Source organism: Chrysochloris asiatica, unplaced genomic scaffold (assembly GCF_000296735.1).
Source record: "Chrysochloris asiatica unplaced genomic scaffold, ChrAsi1.0 scaffold00137, whole genome shotgun sequence".
Taxonomy (NCBI): domain Eukaryota; kingdom Metazoa; phylum Chordata; class Mammalia; order Afrosoricida; family Chrysochloridae; genus Chrysochloris; species Chrysochloris asiatica.
Window position 1 is genome coordinate 6,770,905 of NW_006408655.1, and position 13,315 is coordinate 6,784,219.

General features: G+C 38.1%; 1 protein-coding gene across 1 annotated transcript in view; it reads right to left on the minus strand.

The window, feature by feature from the left end:
• DNAJC1 (DnaJ (Hsp40) homolog, subfamily C, member 1) overlaps positions 1–13,315 on the minus strand; it is a 295,976-nt gene that overhangs the window by 12,040 nt on the left and 270,621 nt on the right. Inside the window, exon 10 of the mRNA XM_006869898.1 lies at positions 7,361–7,409. Within this exon, the coding sequence (XP_006869960.1) occupies positions 7,361–7,409 (49 nt within the window). The remainder of the gene's footprint in view (positions 1–7,360; positions 7,410–13,315) is intronic.

A 13,315-nucleotide genomic window follows, 5' to 3' on the forward strand; every position in this document is an offset into this window, starting at 1 on the left:
ATGGTCCTAGGGACCTCCGCTCCTAGACTGAAAAGTTATTCACTCCCCTCCTTGCTACAAAACATCTACCTTTACATTTCCAACCTTCACAGTCAGTCCTGATAACAATTATTCACTATTGTATCACAAGAGACCTATCTGCATTTCATTTCATCAGCCCCGCCTAGACAGATTGTATTCTACTCAGTAGAGATTATACCTTCCTCCACACCCTCTGGATCTAGGCTCCCTCTTGAAACCTTGTAAGCCAGTCACTTCTTGCCTTTGAACCCCCCCCCCCCCTTTGGGTAGCTAATGTCCAAGTTGCCCGTTCCTGTCTACTCTGTATGGAGGGGTTGGGAATGATCATTGCTGTAAGGATTTGTTTCCTCTTTTGAGCTACTGCATCCATAGGTGTAGGTCAAGTTCATCAGATTGTATCATATGACTCTTTTTTTCCCCTCTTCTTTCTTCTTCTAGTTGAGCTCTGATCATCCAGTCATTGAAGCCAGGCCAAATGGGTATTATCTGCAAGTGTGGGTGTTCCTTTGCATATACCCTCTCTTCTTATCAGCTGGATGCTTCACTCTCTAGTCCTCTGTCCCCAGGTCTTGCTACACTGCTGGCCAACTAGGTCTCCACCCAGGTTCACAGGAGTTTATTGAACATGGTAGGGCTTAGCTTGCAGCTTCATTGCTGTTTTTCCCTCACTTCCCCTTATCGGTGATGAATGTGGTCACCAATCAGAGTGTGTATTCCCATTGAGTCTTAGTCTTAGAAGGGGGTTTGCCCTGAGGGGACCCGACCACTTGCCTTGATGTCTCCTGGGCAAGCAACTTGTTTGTTCTTGCAGTAACAGTTGGTCTGCCTATATTTTGTAGTTTTTCCTATAGGTCTTTCTTTCAAGAAGTATCTTCTACTCTTTTAGCCACTACAGGCTGGTCTGCTCGTCCTTTCAAGTGGAAGTTTCCTATCTCTGAAGATTCTGGATGTGGTTCAGGCTTCCACCTATAGTCTTATGTATTGCAGAGGCTCCACAGGAAGCCTCCTTCACTGGGCATGTTGTAGCCTGATTTTAGGTATTCCAATCAGTTATAGGCAGAAAATAGACTTACAAGCTTTCTATGGCATATTTCTGGCTATTCCTTTCTCTCCCCCCATCCAGTGCAAGGAAAACCAAGATTAAAAAGACAGCCAAGCATCTTAACATTATTGCCCCCTTTTCCCCATTCCAACCATGTCTCAATCCCTGTCGTCATCTGATCTCTTGACTGCTGCTTCCATGAGTGTTGATATTTGATCCAAGAAGAATGAAGTCCTTAACAAGTTCAATCTTTTCTCCGTTGATAAGAATATTGTTTATTGGGCCAGTGGTGAGTTTTGTTTTCTTTACATTGAGATTAGGGGTATAGTTAGGTTTATTTTTATTTATTTTTCTTCAAATCTATTTGATTTCCTCTTCATTTGGAAGTTCTGTAACTACATTTATTCCCTTTTCACTCTATGGTTCTACTTTTTGTTGTTGTTGCAACTATCTCAGGTTCTCTATTTTCAATTTTAAAGGTCTGTTTTACTTTGAATGCTTGAATGTAGGTGATATTGTCATGTAGGTTAGTCTCTGGTCTGTTATTGGTTCTCTGTCCAAATAACCAATTTTTTGTAAAGTTGATCTGGTTTATACAAATTCTTTTAATTTCTGTTTGTCTGAAAATGACCTAATTTCGCTGTCATATTTGATGGACAATTTTGTTGGATATATGACTCTTGGTTGACAATTTGTTTCTTTCAGAGTTTTATAAGTCATTCCATTGTCTTCTTGCCTGCCTGGTTTCTGCTGAGAAACCAGATCTCAGTTTTATTAGCGCTCCATTGTTGGTAACTTTTCATTTTCCTGAACTGCTCTCAGTGTTCTTTCCTTGTCTTTGGTTTTGAAAAGTCTGACTCTAAATGTCATGGTGTCTTTCTTTTAGGGGCTATTTTGTTTGGAGTTCATTCAACTTCTTGAATGACTATCTTCTTATCTTTCATGATGCTATGGAAGTTTTCTCCCAAAAACTCTTACACAGTAATCTTTATGGGTCTTTTTCTTTCTTTCTATTCTAGAATTCCTATTATGTAAGTTATTTTTCTTGACAGTGTTCCCACATTAATCTTAAGACTTCCTTCAGATTTTTTGTTCTTTGTTTTTGACTGTTCCTCTAGTAGTCAGACATTAAAAGATTTTTCGTTAAACTCAGTAATTCAACTTTTCATTGGTTTCATTATATTTCTTTGCCCTTTCAGTGTATTATCTATTTCTGAAGTCTTAGTATTAATTTTTCTGTTTTCTAACTGTTGATTTTGTATGGTTCCCATTTAAAAATTATTTTATTAGTTTGTTTCCTGATTTTTTTCAATAGCTTTATTTTTTTTCTATTTTCCTTGATTTCATCTCAAGTTTTCTCAAGACTCACTGCAGTTTTCTAATTAACATTCTTTTAGATTCTTTATCAGGTACTAATGATACTATTTCTGGTGCTGTAATTTCTGACTCTGTATTTTGTTCATTATTTCTTTGTGCAAACTGAAATTGTTTTCTCTGATACACTATGATGTCTATATTTAATTGATGATTTTGTATATATTGGTGCATTCTCAGGCACTCACCACCTGTCTCCTATGTGAATGCAGTTAGTCCTCTGTTCATTATTTGTGCAGTGTAGTTCAGGGCAAGTTCATGTGCCTCCAAAAGCAGGGGCTCTATGCTTGATACCCAACTCCAGGCAAAGCAGAGGATTTGTAGGAGGGAGCTGCTACTGGCTATTGGGTTGGTGAGGGCATCATTCCTTCCTTTCACTATATTCTCTATGCTCAAGAACAAGCTTCAGAATCTCTTCTGACATCAATTTTGTTTATTTTTTCTCTTTCCTGCATTTTTGATAACTTTTTGCTTTCTTCATGGATGATATTGTTGATGTCAAGCCACAACTCTTCTGGTCTTTTGTCATTATGTGTCTAATGCATCAACTGTTCTTAGGAAGGTCTCTCATTTCAGGTGGGATACGTTCAAGGTTATACTTTGGCTCTCATGAACTTGTTTTAATTTAATTTTCTTCAGCTTCAGTCTGGACTTGCACAGGAGCAGTTGACAGTCTATTCGACAGTCAGCTCCTGGTCTTGTTTTGACTGTTGACATTAGAGCTTATCCATCATCTCTTCCCTCAAATGTACTCAATTTGATCCTGTGAATTTTGTCTGGTGAGGCCCAAATATATAGTCACTGTTTGTGTTGTTTAAAGTTACTGATTTTGCAAAATTCTATCACGTGATCCCCAGCATAATTTCTATCATCAAGGCTGTATTTTCTAACTACCGATCGTTCCTCACTGTTTCCAGCTTTCACATTCTACTCACCAGCAAGTATCAATATATCTTGACTGCATATTTGGTCAATTTCAAGCAAAAGACATTGACAGAATTCCTCAATTTCAACATCTTAGGTTTTAGTGGTTGGTGCACAAATCTGAGTAATAGTGGCATTAACTAGTCTTCCTTGTATGGAATTTATCCTGTGGATATTATCCTATCAGAGACAGCAATGTATTTCAAGGTAGATCTTGAGATGCTTTTTGAGGATGAATCCTATGCCATTCCTCTTCAATTTGTCGTTTCCGTTGTGTTGCTTTTTTTGAGGATGAATGTGACGACCTTCCTCTTCATTCTGTTATTTCTGGCATAGTAAACCATATGATTGCCTGACTCAGACTGGCCAATACCTGCCCATTTTCGCTCACTCATGCCTAGGATATTGATTTTCATGCATTCCATTTCATTTCTGATGTTTAATTTTCCTAGATTCATAATTTCACATTCAGATTTTTTTTTTTAAGTTTTAATTGTGAACTGAGTGCTAGTTTACATCACATTCAGATTAGTAATGGATGTTTGTTCGCAGCTGTTCCTTCTCAATTTGAGTTGTGCTACATCTGTTGGCGTAGTAGTTATGAATCAGGCTGCGAACCTTAAGGTCAGCGGTTCGAAACTACCAGCAGCTCCGTGGGAGAAAGATGAGGATTTCTACTCCCGTAAAGATTTACACCCTCAGAAACCCTGTACAGGGTCGCCATGGGTCGGAACCGACTCGATGGCACTTAACAACAACAACAAAACATCAGCAAATGAAGGTCCTGAAAGCTTTGCTCCATCTGTGTCATTAAGATCAGCTCTACTCTGAGGAGACAGTTCTTCTCTAGCCATAGTTTAAGCGTCTTTGAACCTGGGAAGCTCATCTTCTGGCACTACATCAAACAATGTTCTGCTGCTATCCATAAGGTTTTCAGTGGCTAATCCACCCTTCAGAAGTGGTCTTCCTCTCCTGCTTCCCAGTCTGTCTCAGTCTGGAAACTCTGCCGAATTCTGTCTACCATGGGTGATCCCTGCTGGCATTTATTACTGGTGGCATAGCTTACCGCATCATAGCAACACACAAGCCACCTAAGACGACAAACTGACAGACAAGTGGGTGTGCCTCTTTTTCAGCTTTTTGCAAACATTGATCTTTTAGTCTTGTATTTTTCTAAGAAGCCAATTCTTTATGGGTGTTATTGTTTATTTTATAGGCTTGTCTATTATTTGACTAAGAGGTAGTCTCTCGGAGCATCTTGAGTTTCAAGTAAGAAGGTTGTCTTAGGGCCATAGTCTCAGAGGTTCCTTCCATGATCTTCTATTGTGGTCCCTGTCAGCATGGATGACAGTGGTAATAACCACACACTGGTCTTTTGGTCTTGGTTAGAGAAAGCTATGATTTATGTGGAACATTAGTCCTTTAGACTAATTGCGTCCTTGGGTTTCAGTTTTCTTCATTCTCCTTTGCTCCAGGTGGGAATAGACCAGTTATGGCTTCTTAGATGGCCACTTGCAAGCTTTTAAGATGCCTGATGTTATTCAACAGACTAGGACATAAAACATTATTTTTATGAACTGTATTTTGCTAATTGACCTAAAAGTTCCCTGAGACTGACCCCTAGCCTTCAAGAACAATAGTTCAGTGCCCATTTCTAAGAAATCTGTGCCCTTTATGCTGCTGCTTCATGCCATTGAGTTGTTTCCGACTCATAGCGACCCTGTACAGGGTTTCTGAGGCTGTAAATCTTTACAGGAGCAGAAAGCCTCATCTGTCTCCTGCAGAACAGCTGACTAGTGGATTCAAACTACTAACCTTGAAGTTTGCAGCCCAATGCATAACCCACTATGCAACCAGGGCTCTAGAGACTATGATCTTTAGCTTTCAAGATGAAAAGTTTAGTGCCAATGTCTAAGTAATCTGTATAGCAGTGCCCCCTATTTGTTGTTGTCGTTTTTAAGTGTTACAAAGTCAGTTCTAACACATAATGATCCTGTACAGGGTTTCTGAGGCTGTAAATATTTGTGGGAGCTGAAAGCCTCATCTTGGTACCGTCTATATGCTCTATTAAATACAAAGGAAAATAAAAATGTATTGTTACAAAATCATAGGCATCTTTTTAAGTAAAATATCAAAATGTGAAGCCATTGTTTCTTGACATCTCCTCCATCTAGGTCTATACACTTCTGGTGGTTCTCTCTTTCTATAACTCTTTCCTTTAGAATTCCACATGTTTTGATTTACATCACATTATAATGGCAGTCACTGAGGGACAGAAATTATGTTCCTTTGAAATGTTGAGTTTGGGCAAGAAAAAGAAGTCTGAAGGGGCAAGATTAGGACTTGGGTGGATGGGGTAAGGTTTCCCTTGAAGAATGATCAGGTACATTGTCATGAGGGAAGAAAATTCCTTGGTGCAACTTTCCTGACCTTTATTCTCATCAATACAGTTTTTAATGTTCTTAAAACTTCTTCCTAATAAATCTTCATGAGCTTCCTGTGTTCTTCAAGAACACTACCAAGATTGTTGTTGTTAAGTGCCATCGGGTTGATTCCGACCCATAGAAACTCTATTTGGGTTTCCAGGGAGCAGCTGGTGAACTTGAACCACTGACCTTGCCGTTCAAACGACTTTGCAGTCTGACCCATTAGCCCACATCACCACACCAGGACTCCAACTACCAAAATTACTCCTTGGAAATCTCCTTACCCCCTTCAAAATAAAATTAAAAAAACAGTCACCATACGCTTCTGAGCTGATCTGTCTGCCTTGAACTGAACTAGTCCAGCTCAAACAAGATCACTTTGGAAGTTACTATTTTGATTGGACCTTTTTTTTTTTTTAAGGCACCTTAATGAAACTAAGACAAGTATATTACTGAGAAAACTTGTCTGTAGCCATCCACTGATTGCAGAGACGTGTTTAAACAGGTTTTGTTTGGAATAAACCCATGCACATATGTACTTTTGGACTTAACCATTGTATATGAATATACACATAGCATTTGCAAATGTGCATGTAGACATATCAACAGCCTTAACTATATATGCACGTGGGTATACTCACATACAATCACTTTCACCTATTTAGTATACATATTTACCTATGTGTCTACTCACAAATTATTGTTTGTTATTACTATTGGCACAGCATTGCATACGTTCTAGCATTTACCACAGTAGCCCTCTATTCCTATGTACCTCTCAGTGTTTTCCTTCACCTTGGTCATGTTGTGCTGACTGACTTCCTATTATGAACTGTCTTTCCCTTTACTAGGATTAACACTTGTGTACAATCTAGTTAGTGATTCTCCCTCTCTCCCTTTCCCCTGCAAGGTAGCTATCAAAGACTGGTTCTTTCTGTGAATAAACCTATTCTTGACATTTTATAATACCGGTCTCATACAATATTTTCCTTTTGTGATTGACTTATTTCACTACATATAGTGTCCTCCAGGAGCTCTGGTAGTGTAGTGGTTACGACTCAGGCTGCTAACCTCAAGGTCAGCAGTTCGAAACTACCAGGTGTTTCATGAGAGAAAGATGAGGCTTTCTGCTCCCATAAAGATTTGCAGCCTCAGAAACCCTATGCAGGTGTCACTATGAGTCAGAACCAACTCTATGGTACTTAACAAGAATCGTGTCCTCCAGGTTCCTGTATGTTGTGAGATATTTTGCAGATTCATCATTATTCTTCATCGCTGCATACTATTCAATTGCATGTATGTACCACAGTATATTTATCCACTGATACTGATGCATAGGTAGGCTGTTTTTATACTTCGTTAAGCTCATTGGATACATGCTCTTGGCATCTACTTACTGCACGTGCAAGGCTGAACTGGCTTAGTTGTTGCCTTTAACACAACCCTTTTAGGACTATGATCAGCACAATTCACTGGGAAAAACTACTACACTGCTGTATTTACAGAAATTATTTTTAAAAGGTAATTTATTTTTCAGCAATGACTTTAGATTGTAAAGAGGGTGCTAACTCACCTGAGAAGCAGGTAACTGAGTCCTTCAGTTGCTTAGCTTTTGTTGTCACCTGTTTCAAAATATAAAAGTAAAAAATATCCTTAAAGTTACTGAGTTTAAACGAAAATTTGAAGTTCAGTTCCTACGTATCTACTGTGGACTGAGTAATGTATTTCACTTACGATTCTTAAAAATCAACAGGATTCACTGAATTTTAGGCCTGGAAGAACTCTCAGTTACCAGTACATTTATTTAGCCAACAAGGAAACAGTCCCACAGAAATTAAATGACTTGCTCCAAATGATCAATATGAACAGTGGCAGAGTCAAAACAAACCACAGATATCCTAAGTACTTCCAGTTCAATGAGAGTTCCATTATATTAGGCTGCCTCTTACAAGAAAACATATTTTCAAAATACCTACAACACAAACAAGGTTTTTTCTTAGAATTCACAGAAAATGAGTATCATTCTTCACTTGTCAATATCATAATCAGTAGGGGAAATGACATTTATGTTACTGATGTTTTAATTTAAATCTTTTTCTTTTCTTTACTTTCTAGAAACCCTATGAACATAAGATTGACACAAAGGAGAGGGGCAGCAGGACCAAAGGGCCAGGCTAGATTTACATACATACAGAGTCACAGAAGTAAATGATTCTGGTTGGTGGTAATCATTTATTTTTATTTACATAAAAGGTATTGTATGCTATGTTTCATTCTATAGCTTGCTTTCTTTCATTTAACAATGTCCCAGGGATCTACATAAAGATTTTCCTCCTTTTTTACTCAGCTAATATTTACATATGGCAGAATAAGCAGATTTTAGATATGGAATTCATATAGATTTCCACCCTTTTTTTTGAAAAAATATTTTCATATGGTAGAGTATATGTATTTTTTATATGTAAATCAATGAATTTTAACAAATAAACAGGCTAATGCAACTAACATTCTAATGAATAATGATTCTGTTGTTGTTAGGTGCTGTTGAGTCAGTTCTGACTCTTAGTGACCTTATATACGACAGGACAAAACATTGCCAGGTCCTCTGCCATCCTCACAATTATTGTTATGCTTGATCCTATTGCTTCTGCCACTGTGCCAATCCATCTTGTTGGGAGTCTTCTTTTTCAAGTGATCCTTCACTTTACCAAGCATGCTGTTCTTCTCCAGGGACTGACTGGACTCTCCTGAAAACATGTCCTTAGTATGAGAGATGAAGTCTCACCATCTTGTGTTCTAAGAAGTATTCTGGCTGTACTTCATCCAACACAGATATGTCTATTCTGGCAGTCCATGGTAGTTTCAATATTCTTCTTCAATACCATAAGTCAAATGCATCAATTCTTCTACGGTCTTGCTTATTTATTGACCAACTTTCACATGATTACGGGGCTACTGAAAATATCATGGCTTGGGTCAGGTACACCTTAGTCCTCAAACTCTTATCTTTGCTCTTGAACATTTAAAAGAAGTCCTGTGCAGTAGATGTGCCTAATGCATTACATTGTTTGATTTCTTGGCTATTGTCTGGTAGCGTAGTAGTAACGAATCAGGCTGCTAACCTCAAGGATGACAGTTTGAAACTATCAAACTACCACGGGAGAAAGATGAGGCTTTCTACTCCTGTAAAGATTTACAGCCTCAGAAACCCTGTACAAGGTCACTATGAGTCGAAACCGACGCCACGGTACTTAACAACAACTTCATTCAAGGAACTCTGGTAGCATAGCGGTAACAGTCAAGCTGCTAATCTTACAGTAATAGGTGGAAAATACCAGTGGTTCCGCAGTAGAAAGATGAGGCTTTCTGCTCCCATAAAGATTTACAGCCTCAGAAACCCTACACAGGGTTGCTATGAGTTGCAACCAACTCCACAGTACATAACCACCACCACTACTTCACTAAGTGTTGATTGTGAATCAAAGCAGATTGAAGGCTTTGACAGTTTCAACCATTTTTCTGTTTATCATGCTGTTATTTATAGGTCCACTTGTAGGATTTTTGTTTTCTTTATACTGAGTACAATCCATATTGAAGGCTATGGTCTTTGGTCTTCATCAGTAAGTAATTTAAATCCTCTTTTCTCCCAGCAAGCAAGTTTGTATCATCTACATATCACAGGTTGTTAATAAGTCTTCCTCTAATCCTGATGCCATGTTCTTTCTCATATAATCCAGCTTCTTGGGTTGTTTGTTCAGCATATAGATAGACTAAATACGATGAAAGAATGTAACCCTGGAACACACCTTTTCTGATTTTAAACCATTTAGTATCCATCCCCTAGTTCTGCTTGAACAACTGCCTCTTGGTTTATATACAGGTTCCTCATCAGCACAATTGGACTTCTGGTGTGGTGCTGCAGGTTAATGTGCTGGACTGCAATGTTAGTTTGAATCACAAGGTTGGCAGTTCAAGCTCACTAGCCGCTCCTCAGAAATCCTATACAGGATCGCTATGGGTCAGAACTGACTCGACAGTATTTAACAACAACAACATGAGCATTATTAAGTGTTCTGGAATACCCACTCTTCGCTATGCTATCCATAGCTTTCAATATCCACTAAGTTGGATGCCTTTGCAGAGTCCATAAAGAAGCAAACATCATTCTTAAATTTTTTACTTGCAGCCAAGATCCATTTGATGTTAGCAATGATATCCCTAGTTCTATGTCCTCTTGTGAATCTGTCTTGATTTTCTGGAAGTTCCCTGTCAATGTACTGCTGCAGCCATTTAAAAATTATCTTTAGCAAAATTTTACTTGCATGTGATATTAATGACATTGTTTGATAACGTCTACATTCCACTGGGTCACCTCTCTTTGGAATGGGCACAAATATGAGTCTCTTAACAGTGAGTTGGCCAGGTAGCTGTTTTCCAAATTTCTTGGCATTGATAAGTGAACATGGCCAATGCTGCATCAGTTTGTTGAAAAACTTCAATTTATAGTCTATCAATTCCTGGAAACTTGTTCTTTATCAATGCCTTCCATACATCTTGGACTTCTTATTTCAGTACCATCAGTTCTTGTCCACATGCTACCTCTTGAAATGACTGAACAGCTATCCTTTTTTTTTTTTAGGTTTTTATTGTAAATTAAGTGATAGTTTACATGGGAGAACATCAGCATTACACCATCCTTTCATTGCAATGTTTACAGTCTCCTGCGTGCATCATCATTCAACAGTGTTTGCTTCCATTCCATTTTATTTGGGGCAGAGCCATACACAGAAACACTCAGGAACATATAATAATTTAAACAACCAAAGAACACATTCTGTAAGCTTGCCTCTTGGCCACAAGTACCCAGTCCCTCTCTTTCCAGAGTCCTCAGTCCTCAGCTGCTCCCTCTCTCCGTGTCCTCATCTCTGCTTCCATCTTTGGTGTTGCTGCTTCTCTGGATAGGGTCCCGCACCCTGCTTCTGTTTTTCTCCCTTGGCCATCCTTATTATTATTTTTTTTAGAAGTTAATTAACCATTATTTTAGGGTCACTTATAGCCACAAAAGGTTACATTTATTCTACTATCTCTGTTGTTTTAAATCAAGATAAACAGTAATAGAATGTTTTATAGTTAAGCCAGCCATTCCATAATCAAGCTATTTTAGAGATAACAGGTGTAAAGGAAAAAACAACATAAAATAATGCACATAGTTCAGTTTCTATAGGGCTATGCTGTGATTTTCCTTAATTAAAAAAAAAAAAAAGGCTCTGAAAAGCATTGTAGGGAGGGGAGAATAAGAAACTCTGAAAATCTAGCTAGTGCTCACAGGTGAAGACTCTTCCACTATTCTTTCACTCATTTTTGCATACCAATTCACGCTACGTCCAGTCAGTAGCCTGCAGAGGCTGCCATTTCTACTCCCCAAAGCACAGATAAAAGCCCTGCCGGGAATATGTCTTGGTTTAAACAGTTGATCCTAAGGATAGTACTAGTTGCCTTACCAATTTGCTTTTTATTTTTTTCTCAAAAGACAGCCAAATGTCTTAACATTATTTCCTCCCTTGTGCCCATTCCAACCATGTCTCAATCCCTGTATCCCAGAGCCCTGTTGTTCCAAGGTTATGCATACATAATTATTTACCTCTATCCCACTTAGCTCATGCAAACCTGCCTAATTGTTTTCCCATCCATCTTGTTCTTCCATTCCCCTTGCCTTTCTTGAGTATTGTTCCCCTCCCCAGCACCCAAACTATCCTGTGTGTATTCCACCTTCCGCCAACCTCCCCTCATCCCACACCCCCCATTCCAGTAACCAGCAAAGAATTCCCCACCCCCACAACCCCCACCTCCCACCACGCTTTAGTATGAGTTCTTTTTCTGAGTCTTTTATAACAGTGGTCCTGTGCAGTATTTCTCCTTTTCTGACTGACTGATTTCACTATGTTGAGTGAAATTCAACATTATGTTGAATGTCCTCAAGGTTCAGCCATGTGATGTAATAGCTTACAGCTTCCTGTTTGCTATTCTACCTTAGTGATATTGAGAGATTTGTCTTCTAGCTCACTTGTTCTGGCTTCCATCTCTTTTATTCTACTCCTTAGCCCTTTCAATGTATTGTGTATTTCTGATATTCTATTATTAATCATTTGGACCTCTTTCTGTAGGTGGTGAATTGTTTCCAATGCTGTATCTTATTTGATTGTTCCTGTAGCACTTTCCAGACTTCTTCCTTATTTTTCTCAACTCCATAGTAAAGTGTTTTGAAATGTTTTATAATCATTTTTCTGAATTCCTTCTCAGACATTTCCAAGGCCTGCCCTCCTTCCAGAATGGAGTCCAGGTCTACCTCTAGGTCATTTGTCTCACATTTTATCTTGTTTCTGGACATGTGCTGATATGGTCATCTGCTTTTGCTTCTTGGACATGTTTAGTGTTTATTTGTGGCATTAAAACTTAAGGCAGCCCCTCTAGTCACCAAAATGGAGGTACACAAACAGTGGGTAGTCAATGAACATATACCAAAAAAAGAAAAGAAAATCAGAACAAAGCAAAACCGACAAAGTGTACTGTCACCTTTGCTCTGAGGTCCCTGCGGCATTATTCCGTGGCGGGTGTATGTGGGTAGTACTACTAATACCATTTTCATCTTAGGGATGTTTTACGTTTAAAGTAAGCTTTTAGTATGGTAACTGGCAGATAGTAAAAGTACAGTAAATATTATTACTATAGAAACAGATCATTTGTTTTTGATTTATACAAAGGGCAGAATTAGAAAATGTATTTAAAGTGTGTTAGGAATACTTATGACTTCTGTTTTCTGCCTTCCTATCACTTTACAGATGACCTTGTTTCCTATTTTATATAAAAATTTGAAGACATTCAACATGATCTTCCTTAATTTCCACATTCAAAATTTGATTATATTCCCTTCTTTTATCACTATTTAAAAAAAGAAATAATCTTCCTTCTCTTGAGGCTAATATGCTACTTAAATTCGCACAGAACCATGTTCTATCAATTAATTTCCTTTGCTTTTATCTTCCTCTATTAGACACTTCCCATAAACCTTTAAACTTAGCTCAAGTGGTCTCTATTGTAAAAGACTATCATCCCTACATCTTGTCTTTTCTACTATACTTGTTGTTTTCCTTTCTCTCTGATTGTGTTTCCTTTGGTCCCTCTACTATTCTCCACTCCTGCCTTTTGCTCCTAAATATAAATACTCCTCTTATTTGGTCCTTGTCATTCATATGTTCTCTTTGTTTTCTCCTTAGGTATCTCATCCCATCTATCAACAATACCTAACAAAATAAATGATTCACTTATTATACTCCTGGCCCTGACCTCTTTCATGGAATGCCAGTCTCACAGAAATTTACTACATAACAGTATATGATCAAATCTGAAAGAGATTTCATTTATATAAGATACTTTTGCTGTGTATTCATATTTATATGAATATTTGTATGTGTGTATATTACTTATTTCTCATGGTAATCATATTGTTGTTGTTGTTGTTATGTACCCT